Source organism: Eschrichtius robustus, chromosome 18 (genome assembly GCF_028021215.1).
Source record: "Eschrichtius robustus isolate mEscRob2 chromosome 18, mEscRob2.pri, whole genome shotgun sequence".
In the NCBI taxonomy this organism is placed as follows: Eukaryota; Metazoa; Chordata; class Mammalia; order Artiodactyla; family Eschrichtiidae; genus Eschrichtius; species Eschrichtius robustus.
In genome coordinates this window covers 18,386,457-18,409,988 of record NC_090841.1, presented here as the reverse complement: position 1 = coordinate 18,409,988, position 23,532 = coordinate 18,386,457, and the positions used below count along the sequence as shown (strand labels likewise).

Below are 23,532 nucleotides of genomic sequence, written 5' to 3'. Positions count from 1 at the left end.
CAGTCTATTTCTCTCTTGTAGAAATAAAATACAGTGTGTGTGTGTGAAAAATAAAATAAATAAAAAAAAAAAAAAAAAAAAAAAAAAAAAAAAAAAAAGATATGTATGCCTGGTCCTCTGCCTGAGAGGGAACAGACCCTGGTTTCAGCAGTGAACAAAGAGGCAGCAAAAAAGACAAATTCTCGCTTGAGTGTGCTGGAGCAGGCTCACATGACTTGAGAGCTGATTCTGATAACTCTTCCCAACTCTGCAGTCAGCATGCAGTGAACTCAAGTTGACAGCTTGCAGTCAGCCATGGTGGGAGAATTTACAACGTGGAAACTGGTGAACACTGCAAAGTGTGCCTCCCTATCCCCCACCCTTGCCCAAAGCTGCGTGTTAACTGTTGATTAGCACACCACTGGGAGAGGGCAGAAAACGTTTTACTCCCCTGTCTGAGCTGGCTCTGGTTATGTGCACCACTCTTTCATTACAGGAAGAGAGAGCAACATCTAGAGTCATTCTCTGCAATAATAAAGATGATGACAGGGCTTCCCTGGTGGCGCAGTGGTTGAGAGTCTGCCTGCCGATGCAGGGGACACGGGTTCGAGCCCTGGTCCGGGAAGATCCCACACGCCGCGGGGCAACTGGGCCCGTGAGCCACGACTACTGAGCCTGCGCGTCTGGAGCCTGTGCTCCGCAACAAGAGAGGCCGCCACGGTGAGAGGCCCGCGCACCGCGATGAAGAGCGGCCCCCGCTCGCCGCAACTGGAGAGAGCCCTCGCACAGAAACGAAGACCCAACACAGCCATAAATAATAAAATAGATAAATAAATAAATAGCATTCCCTTTAAAAAAAAAAAGAGATGATGACAATGATGATAAACACTTAGTGAGCACGTCTAGATGCTGTGCTTCACTGCACCAAGTGCTTCCCCTGCATAGCCTTAATTTATACTCAAATGACTTTACGAAATAGGGACTGTCATTACCTCTATTTTACATATGAGGAAATTGAAGACCAGAGTAAGTAATTTGTCAAATGTTCCACTGCTGCTGAATAGAAGATTCTGGATTCCAGTCCAGGCAAGGCCTCTCCAGAGTCTCCGCTCTGATCTCCATGATAACCCCTTCCTGGGGAAAGTAGGAAGAGAGGTTGGAAAGTTTCATCCCCAACTAGCAGTTGACAGCATGTATTACTATGATAGAAACATTAGATGTTACGGAAAAACCTGAACGAACTTTCTGACCAACCCAATATTTAAAAGATGCATCCTTGTGTATTGTGATACAACTTTTATATAAGATTTTCAAACTTGCAAAATAATACAACATATTTTCATGGATATTTACATATGTGGTAAAAGTGTAAAAACATACATGGAGATAATGTGGGTACCTGGCTATTTTTTATGTTACCACTTTTTTGTATATTTAAACTATTTTGTAATAAAAATTTAATGTATTTCTATATAAGGTAATCAGATTGGTTTTAATGTGAGATTATAGGTAGTTCTACTCATTTATTTTATGAAAAAAAATTTTTTTAAGATGTTTATTTATTTATTTATTTGCCGCGCTGCACAGCTTGCGGGATCTTAGTTCCCTGACCAGGGATTGAACCCGTGCCCCCTGCAATGGAAGCACGAAGTCCCAACCACTGGACCGTCAGGGAATTCCCTCTAATCATTTATTTAAAATTTTTTAATATTGTTGTATTGTCCTTTCTTTTTTTTTTTTTTCTTGGCTGCATGGCGTGGCATGTGGGCTCTTAGTTCCCCCAACCAGGGATCGAACCCATGCCCCCTGCATTGGGAGTGTGGAGTCTTAACTGCTGGACTGCCAGGGAAGTCCCAGTATTGTCCTTTCAATTACAAAAAGTTTTAAAAGAGTGACTGCATGCTAAAACTGGTAAAACCTGAATAGCCTGTAGTCTATTTAGTTGTCAATGTTAATTTCCTAGTTTTGGTACTGTACTATGGTTATATAAGATGTCATCATTGAGAGGAATGAGTAATGCAATGGATCATTATTATTTTAAATGGATTAATAAATAAAGGTTATTTTATTTATTATTCTCAAAAAGTTCAAGAATCTCTGTTTTAATGGAAACTTCCTCTAACCCCCAGGTACTGTTAGATTTTTTTTTTTTAATGTTCCATCCCTCTATCATAGCGCTAACCATATTGTAGGTTGTTTATATATAAAGTACTCTATACATTTAAATGCTATTCTTTTTTTCCAGGAAACTTTGATGGGCCATAAACTTTTTTCCATATTTAAGAATTGAGATATAATTCATATAGCATAAAATTCACCTTTTAAAAGTGTATAATTCAGTGGGTTTTAGTACACTCACAAGGTTGTGTGACCATCACCACTATTTAATTCCAGAATTTTTTCATCACCCCAAAAAGAAACCTTGTAACCACTAGCAGTAACTTACCATTCTTCCCTCTCCCCAGTCCTGGAAATCACTAGCTAACTTTCTGTTTATATGGTTTTGCTTCTTCTGGACAATTCACCTAAATGGAGTCACACAATATGTGGCCTTTTTGTCAGTTTCCTTTCACTTAGCATGATGTATTCAAGGTTCATCCATGTTGTAGCATGAATCAGTATTTTGTTCCTTTTTTATGGCTAAATAATATTCCATTGTATGTATATACCACATTCTGCTCATCCATTGATGGACATGAACATATACTTTCAGTTCTCTTGGGTATACATCTAGGTGTAGATTTGCTGGATCATACAGTAACTCTATGTTTAATCTTTACAGGAACGGTCAAACTTTTTTCCAAAGCATGGGCCAGCAACTTTAAAAGAACTTCTTTTTTATTACTATAAAAGTAATACATTATATAACCATTATAGAAATGTTCAAAAATTCATGAAAGAATCAGGACAAAATAAAAATCATTCTCACTTTTTACTACTTTTGGATAACAACTGTTAATACTGTGATGGCTTTTTAATATGTGCATATGCAATCACACACATACACACAAATAATCAGTATCATGCTACATATAGTTTTGAAATTTGCTTTTCTTCACATAATAAAAGAATTTTTCAAGTTGTTAAATAGCCTTGTAAAACATGATTTTTAAATGGCTACATATTATTATTTTGTTTGAATGTACCAGGATTCATATAACTCATGTCCTTTAATGGATAATTAGGATATTTCTAATTTTCCCTTGAAAGTTCCATAAAAATATCCTTGTTATATAAATTATGTTTTTGATTCTTTTCTTAGGATACATTTCTAGAAGTTGAATTAAGTATATATATTTTGAGTGTTTTTGATACAGATTACCTAACTGTCCTCCAAAATGTTGTATCCATCTATGTTGGTTTCCAGCAGCAAACGGGATGGCCTGTACCACTCAATGCTGGCCTACTTGTCATTAAAAAAAGGCTGTATAAGTGTTTTGCTTGGTATTTCTTTATCAATGAGAATGAAATTTTTTTCACATGCTTGTCAGTCATTTGTATTTCTTCTTTTTGTGTCCTGTTTTTCGTGTTCTTGGCTTGTTTTTCTACCTTTTGTTTGATTTGTTATTCATTTGGAAGAGAACATAGTTATATATATTGCATGTATTTGTTCTAAGTGCATTTGTGTTTTTTACAAATTTATCTTTTTTCTTTTTTATACAGTATAAAAGTAATAGACGCTCGATGTAAAAATACAAAAAAATTATAATAATATAAAGCATACGTACTGAAAATTTCCCATTTCCATCTTCTCAAATTGATAACTTGGTGTATATTCCTCCAAATGTTTTTTCCTATCAATATATTATGAATTACATTTCCTTTCAAAATTGGAATCATAGTATATATACTGTTTTTAACTTGATTTTTCACTTACTATATCTTATACATATCTCATTGTTAATACGTACTGCTTTATATCTTCTTTTAATAGTTATATACTACTATCACTATATTGTATTTTTAACATAAAAGGTTTTTTTTTACATTTTTATTTAGTCATATCATTAAGTCTTTTTTTAATGGCATATTGCTTAATTTTTATGCTTAAAAAGAAGGTTCCCAATTTTTTATAAGAATTCTCTGATGGACTATTCAAGAAATTATCCTTTTAAAAAAATTTTTCTCTATTTTTTTTGGCTGTGCTGCACGGCTTGCAGGATCTCAGTTCCCTGACGGGGGATTGAACCCAGGCCACGGCAGAGAAAGCACCGAATTATAACCAATAGACCACCAGGGAACTCCCCAATTATCCTCATTTTTAAGAGACAAGCTCTACCGTAAAAGACTAAAGACTACTGACACATCTGTGTAAGCTATAGGAGGAGTCTGGAAAACTTCGCTTTGCAGATAAAGAGGGAAAATATTGTTTTGATAAAATAAAATATATTAGAGTGCCTATTTTAAGTGAATAAAATTCAGAATACATTACCATTTCAGCTGGCCTTAACAGGTAATTTTTAGAAGTTTGAAATATACCACTAATCTCTGAAAAAGAGAATTCTTACTTCCCTAAAACATTCATGAAAAAATAATTATTATCACTGGGTTAGGAGCTAGGGCTGCAATGATGAGAAAACACAGATAAACACACTCACACAAACGCACACAATCTCTGACCTTATGGACTTTACAGTCAAGTGGGGAGAGAAACATTATTAAATTATTACACAAATAAATATATAATAACAAACTGCAGTGTGTGCAATGAAAGAAGAGCATAGGATGGTATGAGATGATCATGAGGGATCTGACCTTGGCCTGGAACTTCTTGGAAAGCTTGACATACCTGGGATGTGTCAGTTGTGCTGTGCTTGGGGGATGAGGATGAGGAGGAGGAATCTGGTGGCCGGTGAGGGGGTTCCTTCGGGAGAGAAAGGACTTCGGGAGCAGGAATCCTGAATCTGGAAGGAGCAGGGGCCTCGAGCAACAACACAACGGCTAACACAAATGCCTGCAGAGAGGGAGGACTGTGGGAGAGGAAGAAGGAGCATGCCTCGCTAAAGTGTATTTAAATTTAAAGATGGTGTAACTACGGGCTAACAGTTTGTGATCCCTGCTTTACAGGGAATGTGAGAGTCATTAAATGTTAGCTGAAGTCCTGACAGTGTCTTGAACCTGAGTGTTTAAAGAATTACAGAACTTAAATGCTGGGTACAACCCAGCAAGAGTCCCTGAAAGAGTTGGAAAAAGAAAAGCCCGGTGTGAGCGTGATGTTACTAAACGCCAGGGAAAGAGGGCCTTTTAAGGAGGAGGCAGTGAGAGCTGCTAAGAGATCAAAGCAAACGAGAACTGAAAATTGTCCACTGAATTTCACAACACAGAGGTCGATGACCTTCACAAAATGCCTAACCTGTGTTCATATTGTATAACGAGTCTCACACATCTTCTGGATTGTCTGTGTCTTTTGCCTGACTGGGAGGGGTGTGGGCCGCTTTAGATCCAGCGCAAGTTCCCAGAGATCCGGCCACATTCTAGCAACAATTAGCATAGTGTTATAAACAACAAGACCATTATAAGATAAATACATTTTTGACAAGGCATTTATTACCACATGCTTTGATACCAGAGAGACTCAATTGGACTCATGTTAAAAAACAGAGGCATGTATTTCTTGTGCGATGCTGTATAGGTAGGTATCTGATAAATTTAGACCTTCAGAACCAAAGTTCTATGAGATATACTACTGCCTTTACTTAAGATAAAGAAAGTACAGGAATCTACTAGTTATTGAAAACTATAATAGAAAACTGTTGTACCCTTATTTGTAGAAGAAATGTTCTAAAAATGTCTCATAGAGCAGGGTGAGAGTAGTTTTCTAAATTGAAATTATAAAATTTATTATTATAACTGACATTTTTCAAGATAAAACTAGAGCACATAATGATTAGTGAACGCTACAAAAAGATTCCAAAATAAACCGTTTCTACAAATCAAGTTCTCTTAAACAACTGCAAATATTTATACAACAGTAGTCTTTACCTGAATGAGTCATTTCTTAAGGCCCTCATGAAGTGACTTTCATCAAGAATAAAATTCTACATGTATGGGAATTAAGTTTAGAGAAAAAATTATTAACATAATTGAGTGTAATCATTGTTAAAAATATCAAAACAGAACACTACATTTCAGAGTATATGTAATGATTTTTAAAGCTCTAGTGAGGCGTACTCTAAAATGTAGTTAATATTTAAGCAACATACTAACTTTAGTCATACAATACAGTTAAGATCATTATGTTAAGATAAATTATATAGGATTGATATATAAATATATATATATATACACATAATTTCCTCTCAGAGGACTTTAGGAGTATTTGTCATCATTAATTCTTTCTACATTCATTACATTTTATTTACAAATTGAAAATTTTAGTAAACAATACACTTGAAATTAAATGGTTCAATGGAATTTAACCTAGGCACATATGTTGTACTTTTATATACATTACTGCATTTAAAAAAATCTATAATTTTCAATAACCTCAAAACTATTAAAATAAAGGAAATTTCTTCTCCCTTAAATCTTGGACCCTGTTATCAGATTAGTCTTCCCCAAATTCTGTTTTCATCTTGTTAGTGCCATATACATAATTATTCAGCGGCTTCCCATTTCCTACAGAATGAAGTTCAACTCTTTATTCTGACATCAAAACATTCCACAATTTGGCCTCAAACTTTTTTTCCAAACTAGGCCATGCTCTTCCCTGACTCAGTATCAGTGAAGCTCACTCCCACCCTGAACCTGTGTTCCTCACCTCCAATGCTCTTCCTCTTACCTTCAAATCCTATGATCTTTAATTCTGACTCCCACCTCCCCTGTGAAATCTTCGTGATGCTTCCATGCCTTCCTCTGATCTTGTCTTCACCACACCACTCACATTGACTCTTAAACAATCACCATTACTGAACTAGTTCATGCTGTTAAGACTTGTCTCTTCAACCAAATGGGAAATTCCTCAGTTAGTGTCTTTGGTGCCTAGCACAATCCTGAGTATATAATTATAAGCATATGTTAATATCATCTTAATTACCTCTGACATTTTATTCTTATAACTTATTTTTCCATCTAAACAAACGGCACAACTAAAGGCCAAGTTTACTGTTGTTTAAGCATCTCTCATTCTCTCCCAAAGCTAACTGATCTTGCTGTTTGCTCCATCTAATGCACGATCTTCACTGTGCAATTGAAATATATGCAACCTGTAATTTTCTTCAAACCAAGGACTAATTCCTTTAATTTCATCAAGTCTTAGGTAAGTTTCTGTCTTTTGTGATAAATGTATTTTTACAGGTAGATTCTTTTCCTTTTAATGGAATGTTTTGGATGTTCCAACAATTTCACTGAAATTGTAAAGCTTTAAAAAACACTGCAGAGTCTTCCTTTCATTAAGTGAGATTTTTTTCCTTTTCCTCTCCTTTCCCTAAGCACAAGGAAGGAGGTACAGCAGTGGAAAGATACGTGCTTTTAAAAGGCCACCCTGGGGACTTCCCTGGTGGTGCAGTGGTTAAGAATCTGCCTGCCAATGCAGGGGACACGGGTTCAAGCCCTGGTCCAGGATGTGGAGGAACTAAGCCCATGCGCCACGACTACTGAGCCTGCACTCTAGAGCCTGCGAGCCACAACTACTGAAGCCTGTGTGCCTGGAGCCTGTGCTCCTCAACAAGCAGAAGCCACCGCGATGTAACAAAGAGTAGCCCCCACTCTCAGCAACTAGAGAAAGTGTGCGCGCAGCAACGAAGATCCAACGCTGCCAAAAATAAATAAATAATAAATAAATAAATAAATTTATAAAATAAAATAAAAGGCCACCCTGGGCTGGGTGTAAAAAAAGCAGAAATTATGGTGCTAGCTTCCTCCACTGCATAGGCAGTTTAGCTCTGCTTAAGACTATCGTGCTTAAGCCTCACATTACAAATCCAAAACAACTGTTATTCAAAACCAGCATGGTTTTCTTCTCCCATATAGCAGTAGCAACCGTTTATTAAGTACCTCCTATATGTCAGATACCATGTTGGTTGCTTTGTATGTTATCTGATTTTCACAATCAAGTGAAACATGATCCCCATTTTACAGAAGAGAAAACTGAGGCTTAGAGATGCTTAGTAACTTGAACAACTTGTATATGGCAGAGCTAGAGTTTGGATGCAGAATTCATTCCAAAGTGTCTGCTCTTTTTGCTACACCTTGCAATGTCAGTGCCTTGTATTGCCAGGAATTCTCGTTGGGGAATGTTGGGGCTTGCATTCATGACTTTGGCAGCTATTGGGAAGGGAAGGACAGAATAGTAATGAAATGTTCCAGTATATCTAAGGAGGCTCACCAGCACCCCTCTCCTGCACATAACTGCTCCAGTCTTAAGTATTAGACGTTCCCCATTCTGATAATTTACATTTCAGTGTACACCAAATTTGGCACTGTCCCTCTTGTTATGGAACATCTGATCATGTCTTGGTAGGTGGAAGGAAAGCTGGTGGATTTCACCTTTGTCAAGGCTCAGGACAAAAACAACACCATGAAATAAATCACAAAAATAAGAATATATATGTGTGTATATATATATATATTTCAAATATATAACATTAGAAATTCTACCTGTAAAAATATATTTTTCACAAAAGACAAACTTACATAAGACTACATCTTATTGCTGTGGTGACATATGAATTCCAATCTTAAGCTTATTCTGCTTATTTGAAGAACAGTCAATAAAAGGAAATTCCAGTGTGATAAGAATTTTGACAGTCCCTCGGTATGGGATCTAGTTATAGTGTGCTCTTCCAGGAAGGAGGTAGCTGTGTGGGTGGGTTTTAATCCGTGTATGTAGGGTTTTTTAATTTTTAAATTTATTTTATTTTTGGTTGCGTTGGGTCTTTGTTGCTGCGCGCAGGCTTTTCTCTGGTTGCGGCGAGCAGGGGCTGCTCTTCGTTGCAGTGCGCTGGATTCTCATTGTCGTGGCTTCTCTTGTTGCAGAGCTCGGGCTCTAGGCACGCAAACTTCAGTAGTCGTGGCACAGGGGCTCAGTAGTTGTGGCACACAGGCTCAGTAGTTGTGGTGCACGGGCTTAGCTGCTCCGCGGCATGTGGGATCTTCTTGGACCAGGGCTCAAACCTGTGTCCTCTTCACTGGCAGGCGGATTCTTAACCACTGCGCCACCAGGGAAGCCCCGTGTATGCAGGTTTTAATCTCTTTTTCTAGTCACACTATATGTGGTGATTCCCTGATTGGCTGATTTATTAGGACCATGGGAGGGAAAATAGGTTATTCTTCCTTCCCTATTTTTCTACACTTAAGAGAGTTTAATATACGATGGTCTCTTAGTAGTTAATTTTTTTTTAAAACAATCTAGGGATTTCTATGCAGATTTAACCAATGTTTTACATTTAGTTGGTTAGAAGTTAATTGCTATCTACCAACAACCAGATACACATATGTATTATATAATTACATAAGGACAATTTCTGATTTATGAGTTAATAACCTTTCACTCTTGTATCATTTTAATATTAGGGTATTCAAAATGTTTCTACAAATCAGGTGTTTGATTTTCTTTTAATAACACTTATTTAGTAGGAGACTGGGGTGCAGTTTTCGTTGGCACTGACAGTTACCGTGCCGTAGAAAGACCGTGTACCTGGAATCTGACTTGAGAGTCTCAGCGCTGCCTCTTGTTTTTTGCCTTGGAGAAATCACTTCATCCGTTTCCTCATCTATAGGATGAAGATCATAATTTCCATTCCACAGTGTTCTTATGAAGACAAAATGACATAAATATAGGAACTGTTCTTCAAAGGCAAAATTGGGTTTAAGGGAGACACACACAAAACTGGATTTAATGGACCCCGGGCATGGTGAGGAACTGGACATCTCAGAAGGGAGTGGGGAGGAGCTTTTTATGGGGTTTGAGCTAGCATTATTAGTCACCGGGTCCAAGGACTGTAAATAGACCTCGAATACCTTTCCCCCCAATTCTACTTCCAAATCCCAGACTTCCCCAAGTGGGGCGGGGGAGGGGGGGCGAACTCAACCCCAGGGCATATTCTGTGATTTTTGTCCTTGCTTCACATCCCCCAAGATGGCAAGTTTTGGAGAAGCCATTCTTTCATCTTTGCAATCTTCTTGCAACCGCTCCTTGGTAAGTGCTTAATGCGTTTGCTATCAGAGAAGGTCCCTATACAGGGCGCCGGACGTCAGAAGAGTGAGTCAGGCTAGCGGCTGATAATTTAGAGCCATACTTGAATTTTTCCTTCTCTCCGAAGAAAAGGGCGGTGGTGTTTTTCCTAAAAAGAAACCTTGAATTGGGTGGCTACTGTTCGGCCTAAAGCCTGCAAAGAAATACATAGATGCAAGGTGTGGGTGGGTGCAGTAGTTAACTATTTTGATTGTGCTGCGGCTGGAGCAGCGCGGGCGCCCGTCCCACCCACCCCGGGTTGTGGGGTGCGGGGCGGACAGTCGTCTCCGTCCCCCCAAGCCGCTGTGGCCGGGCCTCTGGTCCTGAGAGATGCAGATGAAGCGGTGTGAAGGGTTGGGCTTTTTTTTTTGTTCCTAAAAATTCAACGAACAAAAAAAAAAGTACAACAATCCAAACCCAACCATCTTGTTGCGCGCCGGCTTTCTTCCCAGGCGGCTCCACCGGGGACAACGCCGCCTCCCGTCGCCCGCGCTCCGTCCAGGCCGAGCTCGCGGGTCTGCACGATCCACGTCCCCTTCTCGGCGCCCGGGGCACGGCGCTTCGCGGGCGCGCGCAGCCCCTCTGGAAAGGAGAGAAGCCAGCAGCCAGGAACCCTCCCCTCTCCCAGGCGCACTGCGGCCAGCGGCGGTCGTCGGTGGCGGTTGGAGATACCGGAAGGACTCCCGCCTCCCCTCACCCACTCCCTCCCCGCGGGAAAAGGGAGGCCCGGCCTAGGAGGCGGACCGAGGTGCCGGGGGAGGAGGGCCTTGGGGCGGGGCCCGTCGGCGCCGCGAATCCATTTTGCAGCCGTTCCGGCTCTTAGCGCGCGGTGCCCGCGGCTGGAGGACTGGCCGCTGCGCGGCTCCCGGCGGGTCCTCTCCAGCGGTCCCGGAGGTCCGAGATAAGTACCCGCCGCCCGGGTCCTTACGGGGAAGGGGGGTGGGGATTTGCCCTGGCCGGGCAGACACCTGCGTGAGTGGTGGGGTGGGGGGGGCCTGGCGGAGAGCTCAGTCGGCGCTCCAGTCCCGGCAGCACAGCCGAAAGCAGCCAGGCCCCGGAACGGGGGGATGGGGAGCAACGGCGTGCGGGTGGGCGGCGGGGGCAGCGCGCCCGGGCTGCTGAAAACCAGCTCCGCTACCCAACACGCCTGGCTTCACTTCCAGCGCCTCGGGATCGCCTACAAAAGAAAAGGCGACCATGAACCGGAGTCAGAGCACGCGACCATCCCCTGGCACTGAACTTGGGGAGGCTGCTTGGCCCCGTGGGAGGGCGCCCTAACCGAGAAGCTCCTTAGCACAGAGATGGCCAGCCTCTCCCATGCTCCTGGCTTTTTCATCAGGGTCCTAGCAGGCTGGCTTTATTTGTGGGGAATGATTGAAAAAACTGAGGGTGAAGACTAAGGACCCTGTGCACATAAATGCATAATACCCTCGTTCTTTGTTCTTTCTTTACAGTAGCCTCCTTTGATTACCAGTCACGACGTGCAAAAAAAAAAAAAAAAAAACCAAACAAACAAAACCAACACCTGATTGCTCTGCCCTGGGAAATAGTAACCCTGACCAATACACCTGCTTGCAGGGGACAGAGGTAAACTACAATACTTTTCCCTACGTTAAAAACAAATAAACAAACAAACAAAAACCAACAAAAAAAGAAAGCATCCAATTTCGTCAGGCCCAGAACCTTTCAAAATTGACCTGTGTGTAGAATGTATGTGTTCCCACCCTCATGGGTGGTCTTTGTTCTTTTCATATTTTGTCAAAACTCAGAAAAATTGATTCCATACTTGGAAATTCTTTATGTGACAATTATTTGAAACATACTATAATCCAAAGATTCATACTGCAAAGGAAAAGAGGCTACAGCAGCTTTTCTTTCTTTTTTTTTTAATAGGTTTTTTTTTCCTTCTGTGTCACTGCTGCTAGGGCTTATACAACAGGGCTTCAGTTTTGTGACTCTAGAGACCTTTATATAAAAGGTATTTTAAAAGCAAAATTTCTTTTACATAGCCACTCCCTCTGGTAGAACTTGATGGAGCTATTGATTAATTGGTTCTACTTCTGTCTTGCACAATAAGCACATATGTTTCTTCCTGCTCTCCTATCATTCCCTAAAAATACCATCTTTTTTGCACCAGCTGATGTACTAAACCTCTCTGGCAAGTCCTTCCATAACACCAGGTTATTTTCATTCTCTACATTATTGGTTACCTGGCCCTACTTATGCCATAGCTGTTGTTCAGCTATGCCCATTTCCACGAACATGCTTTGTACCTGCTATGCTATGTAATACTTACTTTGTCCTCCCTTGAAATTACAGTTCAAGGGAGTCCAGCTCTCCTTTAGGACCTTTCTTGGTTAATACACTCATCCTCTAACATAACACTGTAAATGAGTATTTACAGTTTTCACAGTATCTGTAGACATATGTAATTAAATTACCTTACACTGATGTAGCTCAGTAGTTTACAAAATTGTCACACATTACTTAGTCTTTCCAAGAACATTATGAGGTAGGTACTGTAAAAATCCTCATTCCATGAAGGGTAAAACTAGTGCTTAAAGCTAGGTATTCAGATGCAGGTTCAGTGCTCTTTACCCTTCACTGGAGAACCTGTTACAACCTACTTTGTAAAAATTATAGAATTTTAGAAGGGATTTAGAGAGCTCATGATTAAATTTCTCCATTTGATGGATGAGGATACTGAATTCCTGACCCACTTTCTGGATAGTGCTAAGGTCTGAGAATTGGGAAACACAGGTCCTATGCCTTGCTTGCTGTGTACAATTTGGGGGAGCAGGGGAGGCTCAGTATTTTCACTTGTAAAGTTAGGTGTTTAGCTAAACGATCTCTAAGATGTTTTTAAGCCCAGTACTTCTGTTTTATTCCTACCCCATAACTTTTAGCACCATGTATTTCTCATATATTGGTAATACGTAGACACATACTAATATTAACTGCCTTAAACTGTTTTATATGTTAAACTTAGGTAGGTATGGTAAAAAAGTGTATGGTAAAAAAGTATGCCTTTTTCTTATTTTTTTACTAAGCTCTACAAAAGTATGATTCTGTTGTAAGGTTGGGAATTGCATGGAGAGGTGGAGCAGTGCCATGCATCATTGGTCAGAGTTCAGAAAGTGGTATGCCCTTTCTAGAGGGGAACTTGGCAGTCTTTTCAAGAGCCTTAAGAATGTTCCTACTCTTTGACCCACCTAACAATTGGACTAAGACTTTTCTACAGAGTGTTCATTAAAATGTTACAATCCCCCCAAAACAAACAGTCAATAAGAAACAGCATATCCATAAGATAGACTGTCATGTTTTAGAAGAATTTATAACAATAGGGGAAATGCATATGATGAAACAAGTGAAAAAAGTGGATACAAAGTTGTGTTATGCTTCCAGTTTTGTTAAAATATGTGTGTGTGCAAACACACAGGATTGGGAGGAATGTGCCAAAATAATGTTAGAAGAAATATACCAAATAATGATAATGGTTATTCCTTGCCGATGGAACTATGGGTAATTTTTTTCCTGTATTTTCTGAATTTTCTATAATCACAAATTACTTTTATAATTTTAGAAAAACAAAGTCCACTTGCATGGATAACCTCTCCAACTTCGGTATGGTGTCAGCTTTCTATGTCCTTTTGTAAGGCAGTTATCACACCTTTTATAGTAAGAATACCTTTTTAAATGTGCTATATTTCTGAATTTAGGGCAGGAATTTTGGCTTATATTTCATATTTTAAAATGTCATTAGATCATTGGATTATCCATTGTTGTTATTCGTGAAAGACACTGCCATTGTCATTACCTTGCCTTGGGACTCTTAGATACTAGAATGGTGCTAGAGGAATAGTACTCATAACAGTTAACCAAAAACAGGTGTCCTTTGACATACAGAATAGTTACATTCCAGTTAAGCCTTCTGTAAATATAAAGCAAATTCCCATAATGTGAACGCTTTCTAATTCATTTGCATTATAGATGTAAATATATTTCTAAGGAAATGTTGAACTGAAAATTTTTGCCAATAGTTTAAATTATTGTCTTTCCTGTGGCATAAGCACCACAAGTATATCTCCTTGGCAGTAACCTGGCTCCCCATTTAAAAGTCCCAGAGGAGCTCTTCCTTTCTTCCCCTGCATATGTGCAGTATTGAATATGAGTGAGGAGTGCCAACATTGTATATAGAATATAGCCAACCTAAAAATTGCTTAAAGTTTAGCATAATTAGCTTTCTACTTGAAATATTTTCTAGATCAGTTTTACTTAGAATAAAATGCGTATGTAATTCTACACTGAGCAAAAGGAACTTTGTTCAGACCAGTTACATTTCCATCTCAGAAGTTCTTATTAGCAGGTAGGTAGTACTTATTAGTTATCCACTAAATACTTGTTTTCACTTGGCACAGTATTACATACTATGTAAATAATTTCACTTATCTACGTAGATCTAGCTTACTGTGTACTGAATGCTAGACTTTGACAGTACTTTCTGAAAGCAGGAATTAACCTCAAATGCAGAGCTACATGATGAAAACTTTTAATAGATACCAACCTGTTGGGGATAATAATTTAGGTTAATGATTGCCAAGTTTATTGTTGTGAAAGAAGACAATTTGTTCTAGGGGTAGAATTTTGCCACCTTCATTTAAACCTGTTTATATTTATTTGGGAGAAAAGAAACCAGACATTTCTAGTTTGTAAAACCTTTGCAGAAGTCAGTAGTTCCAATTTAAGTTAATTTTAACTCTTAACATGTAAAGATAAGTAGTCTGGGTTTGGTTCGTACCAGACCAGGAGAATAATTTGGGCTATATGTATGTTTCCTTCAAATTCAGACCCTCATTATATTCAAATTGATTTCATCTGGGTGGGAGAGAATGGGATTCAACACCATTCGGTGTCCTCTTAGATTTCTCAGTAGTTGTACAAAAATGGGATAGGGATATCTGATCTAGCTGGTATCCTAAAACTATTGATTTAATGCTGCTGATTTACAGGATTACAGAATAATATCTTGGGTGATTATCAGGTGATACAGGGAAAAGAAAATAGGGAAAGAAACATAAGAAGTAAGGTAAAGAGGAGGTGTGAGATAAGGAAGGAATAAGAGGAAATCAAAAGATTGCATTCCTTGAAATAGAATGGGGAAGATGAGTTAAAAGAAGAATAAACAAAGGAAAAGTCGAGGCAAAATAGTGGCACAGAGAAGAGAAAGAAGGAAAGGAAAAAAACTAATTTTTTCCAAGTTTTTCTGGACTATGAAGGTAATGACCTAGTTTTTTGTTTTTGAGACTGTCACCTTAGTCCAAAAACTTGTGAATTTTCTGAGTAGGTAGGCCTTCCAAGCTGCTGGACCTTCTGTACTAGGTTTATTTTGCCCTACTTATCAGGAATTCTACTAGAAATACCTTGGAGGAAATTTTGACTACTACTTATTCTAGGATAATGCCAGAAAAGGTAAGTTACTTATGTCTTATATGGACACAAAGGTAAATTATATTGTGTTTGCAAGGGCCACATAACAATTAGATAAGCTATTTTAGATGCTATATGTGGTATATTTATTTTATTTTATTTTTTATGGCTCCTTAAATTTCTTTTTAAACATCTTTATTGGAGTATATGGTATATTAATTTTAATATTCCTTTTTTAAGTTTTCAGAAATTTTGTCTTTTTCTTAATCTCACTTTATCCTGTTTGGATCATACAAGTTTTGGAACAGTCTAAAAGCCAGAATAAGGTGTTAATAACACATTGATACAGAGTATTAAAAAAAAAACTTGGTAAATAATTTTCATATATTGTTAGATACCTTTCAAAACACTTATTCAATGAGGAGAAAGACTAAGTGGTTTGTCAAAGGTCATAGACTGAGAGCAAAACAAGTACGTCAGTCTCATCACAGGCCTTGATCCAGAGATTCCAATAATATATTTTTTATTTTATAAAAGATAAAACAATATTACAGCAGATTAAGCTCTCTCTGAAGCTTATCATAGTTAGCTAATGTTTTTGAAGTTTTACTTTTTTAGCTCAATATGGTTTTCTTATTATTGGTCCCCTCTTTAGTTTTTTTTTCCAACTTTTTATTGTGAAAAATTTCAAATATACTGAAAATTAAAAATATATTACAATAGATATCCTTACATCCTCTACCTAGATTCAGTAGTTGTTAATAGATTCTTAGTAAGTTTCAAGAAACGATTATTAGTGGATCTCATACTAAAATATCAGTATACTACTTGAAAATACAGTATACAACTTGAAAATAAGATTAACTAGTGGGATGAGAGGAAGTGATACTTTTTAAAGGTGAGCTCTTTTATTCTAAGCTTTGTTCCAAGATAAGGTTGATTGGTGGCTGTCTGTTTAGTAGAGCTCACATAATGTAGTTTTGTCTATGAAGTGAGTTTCAGAATTTGCTATCTAGTTACTTGTTAGGTATTTAGATACTGCTTTAAAATTCCTGAATTCAGAGATGCCTCAAAGCAGGATGGAAATTTGATTTAAATCTCTCAGACATAAGGTGTAATATATTGGCTTTTCTTTTTCTTCTGTAATGGGATTTGGAAAAGAAATCATGGGTATTATTTTGAACTTTATATTGCTATCAGCTAATGAAGTTCAAAGATTTAATAGGAAAGTTTCTTTTAATTAAAAGGTTTTATTTATTTTTTAAATAAATTTATTTATTTTTGGCTGCGTTGGGTCTTCATTGTTGCACACAGGCTTTCTCTAGTTGCGGCGGGTGGGGGCTACTCTTTGTTGCGGTGCACGGGCTTCTCATTGTGGTGGCTTCTCTTGTTGCAGAGCACGGGCTCTAGGCGCGCGGGCTTCAGTAGTTGTGGCGCACGGGCTTAGTTGCTCCGCGGCATGTGGGATCTTCCCGGACCAGGGCTCAAACCCGTGTCCTGTGCATTGGCAGGTGGATTCTTAATCACTGCACCACCAGGGAAGCCCAAAAGGTTTTATTAAAATTACCTTTTAAGAGTGAATAAAATGAGTACCTGTTCAATTGTAATCATTTTGGGTTGATCATATAAAAACAAAAGGGCTTCCAGGAGGGAGAAGTCATATATATTAGCTTTTACTTCTAGTTTATGACTCCTTTGTAAGTGTTGGCTTTTCCATTTTTAATATTCTGGTTATTGTGTTACTGTTTTCATTTGCAGAGACTGTTGTTGCTATATACCCACTCAAGGTAGTATTGATCAAACAGTTTTCATAGTCTTCCTTAAGTGTGGATATCTTGAATGTTTGCTTAAAAATAAATCTGTGGTGGTGTTATACAACTGTGCATTTGTCAAAACTCATAGAACGGCGTACTGAAAGGAGTGAGTTTTATTCTACATAAATTAAAAAGTATATTTTAAAGTATAAATATGGTAGGAAAATAAAGTTGAAAACCAGAGAGGTGGTAGATAACTAGGTATATATTTGGCTACTTTCTTTGTTGGTATAAAACTTGGGAAATTGTTGGGAATTCCCTGGTGGTGCAGTAGTTAGGACTCCACGCTTTCACTGCTGAGGGCATGGGTTCAATCCTTGGTTGGGGAACTAACATCCCAGAAGTTGCGTGGCGTGGCCTAAATAAGTAAATACATAAATACATAAATAAGTAAGTAAGTAAATAAATAAATCTTGGGAAATTCTTAATTCAAAAGAAGAAATGAATCTTGGAAAACTTATTTGCCTTTATATACTTAATTTGACATCGGTTAAGTTGAAATTTTATCACTGGTGAACAGTAATTCTGTTCACATAAAATTTCTTGATATCTGTATTTGTCCCCCAGAAGGGGGGGGATATGTACTTTGGTTTCGTCAAAGGAGTAAGCTCAATTGATTTATTTAGATTTTTATGTGTTAGCCACACTTTAAGAAAAGGATCTATAAGTTCCTTTACTGTGAAAAGCATACCCTTCACTTAGTGAGACTAAAAACCTTATTATGTATTTTCCTTTAAAACTTTTAAGGCAACAAACTTGCCATGGTTTCTTGGGTTGTTAGGCTATATGTCTCAGTTTTCTCTAAAAGTCAGCTGTGGAAGTGGTCACATAGTTTTGTGATTGTAGTTTTGAGTATAAAGCTAAGAAAAGAAAATAGTGTTTAGTTTTAATGTGGATTAAAATGAGAATCTTTAAATTATAAACCAAAATTTTTAAGTTACATCACTAAAAGTGGAACAATAGGATCTACCATGATTTTGATGCAATTTTCTTAAAAAAGGGACTTTCCAAATACCAACTTTTTTCCTCTGGTTCATTTTAAGAGCTGTAAATTGATTGTGGCTTTGGGATGACTGTTTATTATTTCTAAATTTTCCTGTGTGTGACATTTTCCTTTTGATCATACTTGATTGCCTTAAAATTATTCTTGGTCCCTCAGTTTTCTTAAAAGTTTCTCTTTGTCTTGTGTGCCCTTTTTCTCCTTCTCATTACAAAACTTGGTATCCTTTGTTTTTCCTTTTATTTATTTAATATGCTTGGATAGGATTCTCTGGAAGTATTAACCTTGCAAGGATGAGTCAATTAGGTTTACTTTATTGAATGCTGCTGCCACTACTTTCCTGTTTCTACAGTTTACTCCAGAATCTAGCCTTAGCATAGAATTCTTAGGTGAAAGATGACAGAGATCAATGGAGGTGATAAAGTGTAGAACCCCAGGACTAGTGATGGAAGATCATCAAAAGTTTTCCTTCTTTGCTCTAAAGAGAATGTTTTATAGCTGCTTGATAACTTCTTAGAGAGCACACTAACCTCAGTCTCTGTAGCCGTTCTCTTCTCAATGCTTTTCAAAGGTTGTATGATTTGCCATGTCACAAAAGATTTTTCAGAAAAATAAGCTTCACCATTTTTGCCGTGTAACACTAAATTTGACAGAATACTCTTTGCTCTAATTCTACATATATATGTATTATATATTTGTTATACATATATCTCTCACAACCTAATAGAAAACCATAAACTAATTAGTCTTGCAAGGTCAGCTTATCTTTTAAATACTACTTATCTTCTAGATTGTAGCTCCAATTGTGATTCTTAAAATTACTGTTAAAATTTATTTACTTACTGGGACTTCCCTGGTGGCGCAGTGGTTAAGACTCCGTGCTCCCAATGCAGGGGGCCCAGGTTCTATCCCTGGTCAGGGAAATAGGCCCCACATGCATGCTGCAACTAAGGAGCCCACGTGCCACAACTAAGCTGGCAAGCTGCAACTAAGGAGCCCGCAAGCCGCAACTAAGGAGCCCGCGAACCGCAACTAAGGAGCCCACCTGCCGCAACTAAGACCCGGCACAAGCAAGTAAATAAATAAATAAATAAATATGTTTTTTAAAAAGTATATAATAAAAAAAATTATTTACTTTTGGTTATAAGATGGCATAGAGATTAGTAGACCCTATTTTGTTACTTTGGTGGTAATGCGATATATGTGTGTGTATATATCAGTAAACTGAATGAGGACATATTTAGCACTATTTTTGGTTCTAAAACTTCAGGGATAAAAGTTTTAAAATGTACATTTTAAAAGAATAAACTTGTATTGAGAATTGGTATTCTCTATGGTATTCTCTAGGTCAGAGATCTCAAATATTTTGGTCACAGGACCCCTTTACACTTAAAAACTAAGGCTCCCAAGAGCTTTTATTTACATGTGTATTATATATAGATATTTAACTGTATTAGAATGTATGATTTATAACATACATTGGTGATTTGAACCAATTAGTTCACTGTGTAATGTAGATCTCCAAATAGTGACATATTTCATTATACATGATCTCTCCTCTAAAAAAGCCAAAACCCACATGTTAATTTCACCACTTGTTTCATTACAAGCTCTTAAGTGGCAAATATGTTTTCCAAAATCCAATTTTCACTCAAAAATTCAACTTTTTATCATTGGTGAGAAATACTGTCATTTGTTTCCCTTGAAGTGATGGGTTCATTTTGTTCATTTTCAAAAAAATATCTGCCAGATACCTAAGTCTGCACAGCCATAGTTCGTCATTTGTTGTTTCAAGTAAAAATGGTGTTCCATGAAAAAAGCAGCTGATTTAGCTTGTAGCTCAATCAGCTAATTGCTTTTCCTCCAGACAGTATCTGCTGGTATGCAGTAGAAATGCTTTGTGGTTACTTCATATTTTGTCACACAAAATATTAAAAAGACATGTCCACAAGGATCAAGATTTAGTAAAATGAATAATTTTTACTGCTTCATCTAGAACATTCTAAAATGAAACTGGCTGCCCTCACCCCTGCCCCCACCGTGGGTACGTGGTGGTGAAGAATACAATAACCAGGAATCCAGTTTGGTGCTACCTGTTGCCTTGTTTGATTCCTGCTAAGGCTCCAGCAGTGTCTACTCACCACTGCTTTTTTTACAGTGCACTGTCAACATTGTGCCAAAAGTAAATAACATCTCAGTATTACTATGAAAATAGTATTGTCCTCACAGATGCCCTGGAAGAGTCTTAGGGACGCCCAGGTTTGTCCCCACTGGCTTTGATTACTGTTCCAGTGGTTTGAAAAAATATTCACTTAATTCTCTAGGGAAGAATGAATTGCAGCTCTCTCATTTTATGTTTTTACCTCTGATTTTAATAATTGTAATCTTGCCTTTGAAATAGAAAAATATGCCAGTTTTTAATAAAAGTCTACGTGACAGTACATGCTTGGATTTATATTTCTGTGCTGCTTTCTTTAAATAGCATACCATTTTATAATTGTGGGCCCAGACTAAAGAGCTCATTCTCTTCAGACACTGAGTGGCTTTGTTTCTGACAGCTAGTAGTCAGCTCTGTTTTAAAACAAGCAGTTGGGTCCTGCTGGCTCAACTTGCAGTTGTCCTAGTCCTAACCCTGTCTCAGCCAAAGACTGTTGTTGGAAAGCCCACACAAAGGCCTTGTGTACAGGGAGCCCTACTAATAAGGAGCGTGTTCTAGTCCCAGCAGATTAAATCTGCTTTGGTGTGCATTCCCTTCACAAATTTCTCACTTATTTCCTTTGTTTGGTTATTTCAGTGAAAAATCATTTTTAATGGCTATGAAGATAGTTTCTTCTAACTAGTCCATAGTCCAAATGAAGGGGTTACAGGAGTAAAATAAAATGTTTCTTTCTCTCTGGTAGGAGATGTGATGGAGCTGCTTGAAGAAGATCTCACGTGCCCAATTTGTTGCAGTCTGTTTGACGATCCTCGAGTTTTGCCTTGCTCGCACAACTTTTGCAAAAAATGCTTAGAAGGGATCTTAGAGGGGAACGTGCGGAATTCATTGTGGAGATCATCTCCATTCAAGTGCCCCACATGCCGCAAGGAAACTTCAGCCACCGGGGTCAGTAGCCTGCAGGTTAATTACTCCCTGAAGGGTATTGTGGAAAAGTATAACAAGATCAAGATCTCTCCCAAAATGCCAGTGTGCAAAGGACACTTGGGGCAGCCTCTCAACATTTTCTGCCTGACTGATATGCAGCTGATCTGTGGGATCTGTGCTACTCGTGGTGACCACACCAAGCATGTCTTCTGTTCTATCGAAGATGCCTATGCTCAGGAAAGGGATGCCTTTGAGTCCCTCTTCCAGAGCTTTGAGACCTGGCGTCGGGGAGATGCTCTTTCTCGCTTGGATACCTTGGAAACTAGCAAAAGGAAATCTCTACAGTTGCTGACTAAAGATTCAGATAAAGTGAAGGAGTTTTTTGAGAAGTTACAACACACATTAGATCAAAAGAAGAATGAAATCCTTTCTGACTTTGAGACCATGAAACTTGCAGTTATGCAGGCCTATGACCCAGAGATCAACAAACTCAACACCATCTTGCAGGAACAACGAATGGCCTTTAACATTGCTGAGGCTTTCAAAGATGTGTCAGAACCCATCATATTTCTGCAACAGATGCAGGAGTTCAGGGAGAAAATAAAAGTCATCAAGGAAACTCCTTTGCCTCCCTCTAATTTGCCCTCAAGCCCTTTAATGAAGAACTTTGATACCAGTCAGTGGGAAGACATAAAACTAGTAGATGTGGATAAACTTTCTTTGCCTCAAGACACTGGCACATTCATTAGCAAGATTCCTTGGAGCTTTTATCTGTTATTTGTGGTAATCATTCTGCTTGGCCTTCTCATTTTCTTCAGTCCTACCATATTCCTAGAATGGTCTTTATTTGATGAAATCACAACTTGGAAAGACAATCTTTCAAACTTTAGTTCCTACCTGACTAAATCAGCTGATTTTGTAGAACAATCAGTTTTTTACTGGGAACAGTTGGCAGATGGGTTTTTCATTTTCAGTGAAAGATTAAAGAATTTTACTTTGGTGGTGCTGAACAATGTGGCAGAATTTGTGTGCAAATATAAACTGTTATAAAACCTGTTTAAAGTACATAGTTCTGTGTCTTTTGTTAGAAATTTGTCAGAATACAGAGTGGTAGTTCAGATTTGGTCAAGATTCCAGTCAGATATTTTCCTCTACAAGTACTCCTTTCAAAAACAATGTCCTACACATGTTGTTGAAATTAGGTAGTATAAAGATAAAAGTGAAATTTAATAGTGTAGTCCTGAACCCTCCTTCCTTTTTTAAGTGCTTTTGAAATAAGCATCCTACCCCTAATACTGGTTGTGTTTATGCTATGAAAAAAGGGGATGTGAGAGAGTACATGATTTAATATTGATGAGGTAGTGTAATAATGATTGTTCTTAAGCATGTAATAAAGACTACTCTTGTAAAGCAACTTTTTTGTTTTGAGTGAACATTCTTTAAAAAAGGAATAAGATACGGATTGAATTTCCAACTTTTTCTGCAGAGGGTTGATTTCTTTTTTTGGTACAATGTAAATCTCATGTAAACAAAAACTGGCATTACCTTGTGCGAAGTTTACGTTTTAAGGAGGGTGGAGATTTATTTCAGCTTGCCTTTTATCTGCTTAGGTTTTGTAAATTTACCACCAAAGGAGTTTGGAGGTAAACTACAAAACTGTTAGGTGACTGTGCAAGCAAAGGCATGGGTAAAAACAAACAAAAAAACACATTGCAAGAGCAGGAAATGGAAAAGCCACCTTTTTACTGGCAGCTAAGTGTTGTTCCAAAGTATCATGGCAATCTTAAGAGTAGTAAGATTAATTTAACGATAGATGAAACTATCAGCTATTATAAAGTACAAAATAATCAGCTAAACAATAAGGCTGTCCTATCTGCTCACATGAGATAAAGATGCCCTGTCTCCCACAGAACAAAAATACTTAATTTTTTCACCTTGTTTAGAATTCAGATGAAAACAAGAAGTGACTTTATCTTAGAACTGCTTTCAGTCAACCTTATTTCTGTCATGGGACAAGACATTCCTTGACAGTCCAGAGGGTCTTTACCCCAGTCTA

At 38.1% G+C, this 23,532-nt stretch overlaps 2 protein-coding genes across 7 annotated transcripts in view; one reads left to right on the top strand and one right to left on the bottom strand.

The window, feature by feature from the left end:
- SPRYD7 (SPRY domain containing 7) overlaps positions 1–10,439 on the bottom strand; it is a 57,083-nt gene extending 46,644 nt beyond the window's left edge. The window contains exons 1-5 of one of the 2 annotated variants that reach the window (XM_068527070.1): positions 9,617–10,439; positions 6,761–6,971; positions 5,962–6,017; positions 4,769–5,453; positions 972–1,113 (exon numbers count right to left, since the gene is read on the bottom strand). The gene's annotated coding sequence lies outside the window, so the exon portion shown is untranslated. Of the gene's footprint in view, positions 1–971; positions 1,114–4,768; positions 5,454–5,961; positions 6,018–6,760; positions 6,972–9,616 lie in introns of those variants that run through there. The other variant, XR_011071127.1, reaches the window with a different exon arrangement.
- A 520-nt stretch (positions 10,440–10,959) lies between these two features.
- TRIM13 (tripartite motif containing 13) lies at positions 10,960–22,890 on the top strand. Of its 5 annotated transcripts, none has more exons than XM_068527065.1 (4): positions 10,960–11,047; positions 11,608–11,740; positions 19,288–19,468; positions 21,295–22,890. In XM_068527065.1, exon 4 carries the CDS (start codon positions 21,303–21,305, stop codon positions 22,524–22,526), a length of 1,224 nt encoding a protein of 407 aa, XP_068383166.1. In that variant the 5' UTR covers positions 10,960–11,047; positions 11,608–11,740; positions 19,288–19,468; positions 21,295–21,302; the 3' UTR covers positions 22,527–22,890. The 5 variants fall into 5 exon arrangements, with proteins under 5 accessions (XP_068383166.1, XP_068383168.1, XP_068383167.1 ...); XM_068527067.1 differs by having other exon boundaries at positions 19,260–19,468; XM_068527069.1 differs by having other exon boundaries at positions 10,969–11,047; positions 11,611–11,740.
- The last annotated feature ends 642 nt before the right edge of the window (positions 22,891–23,532 follow it).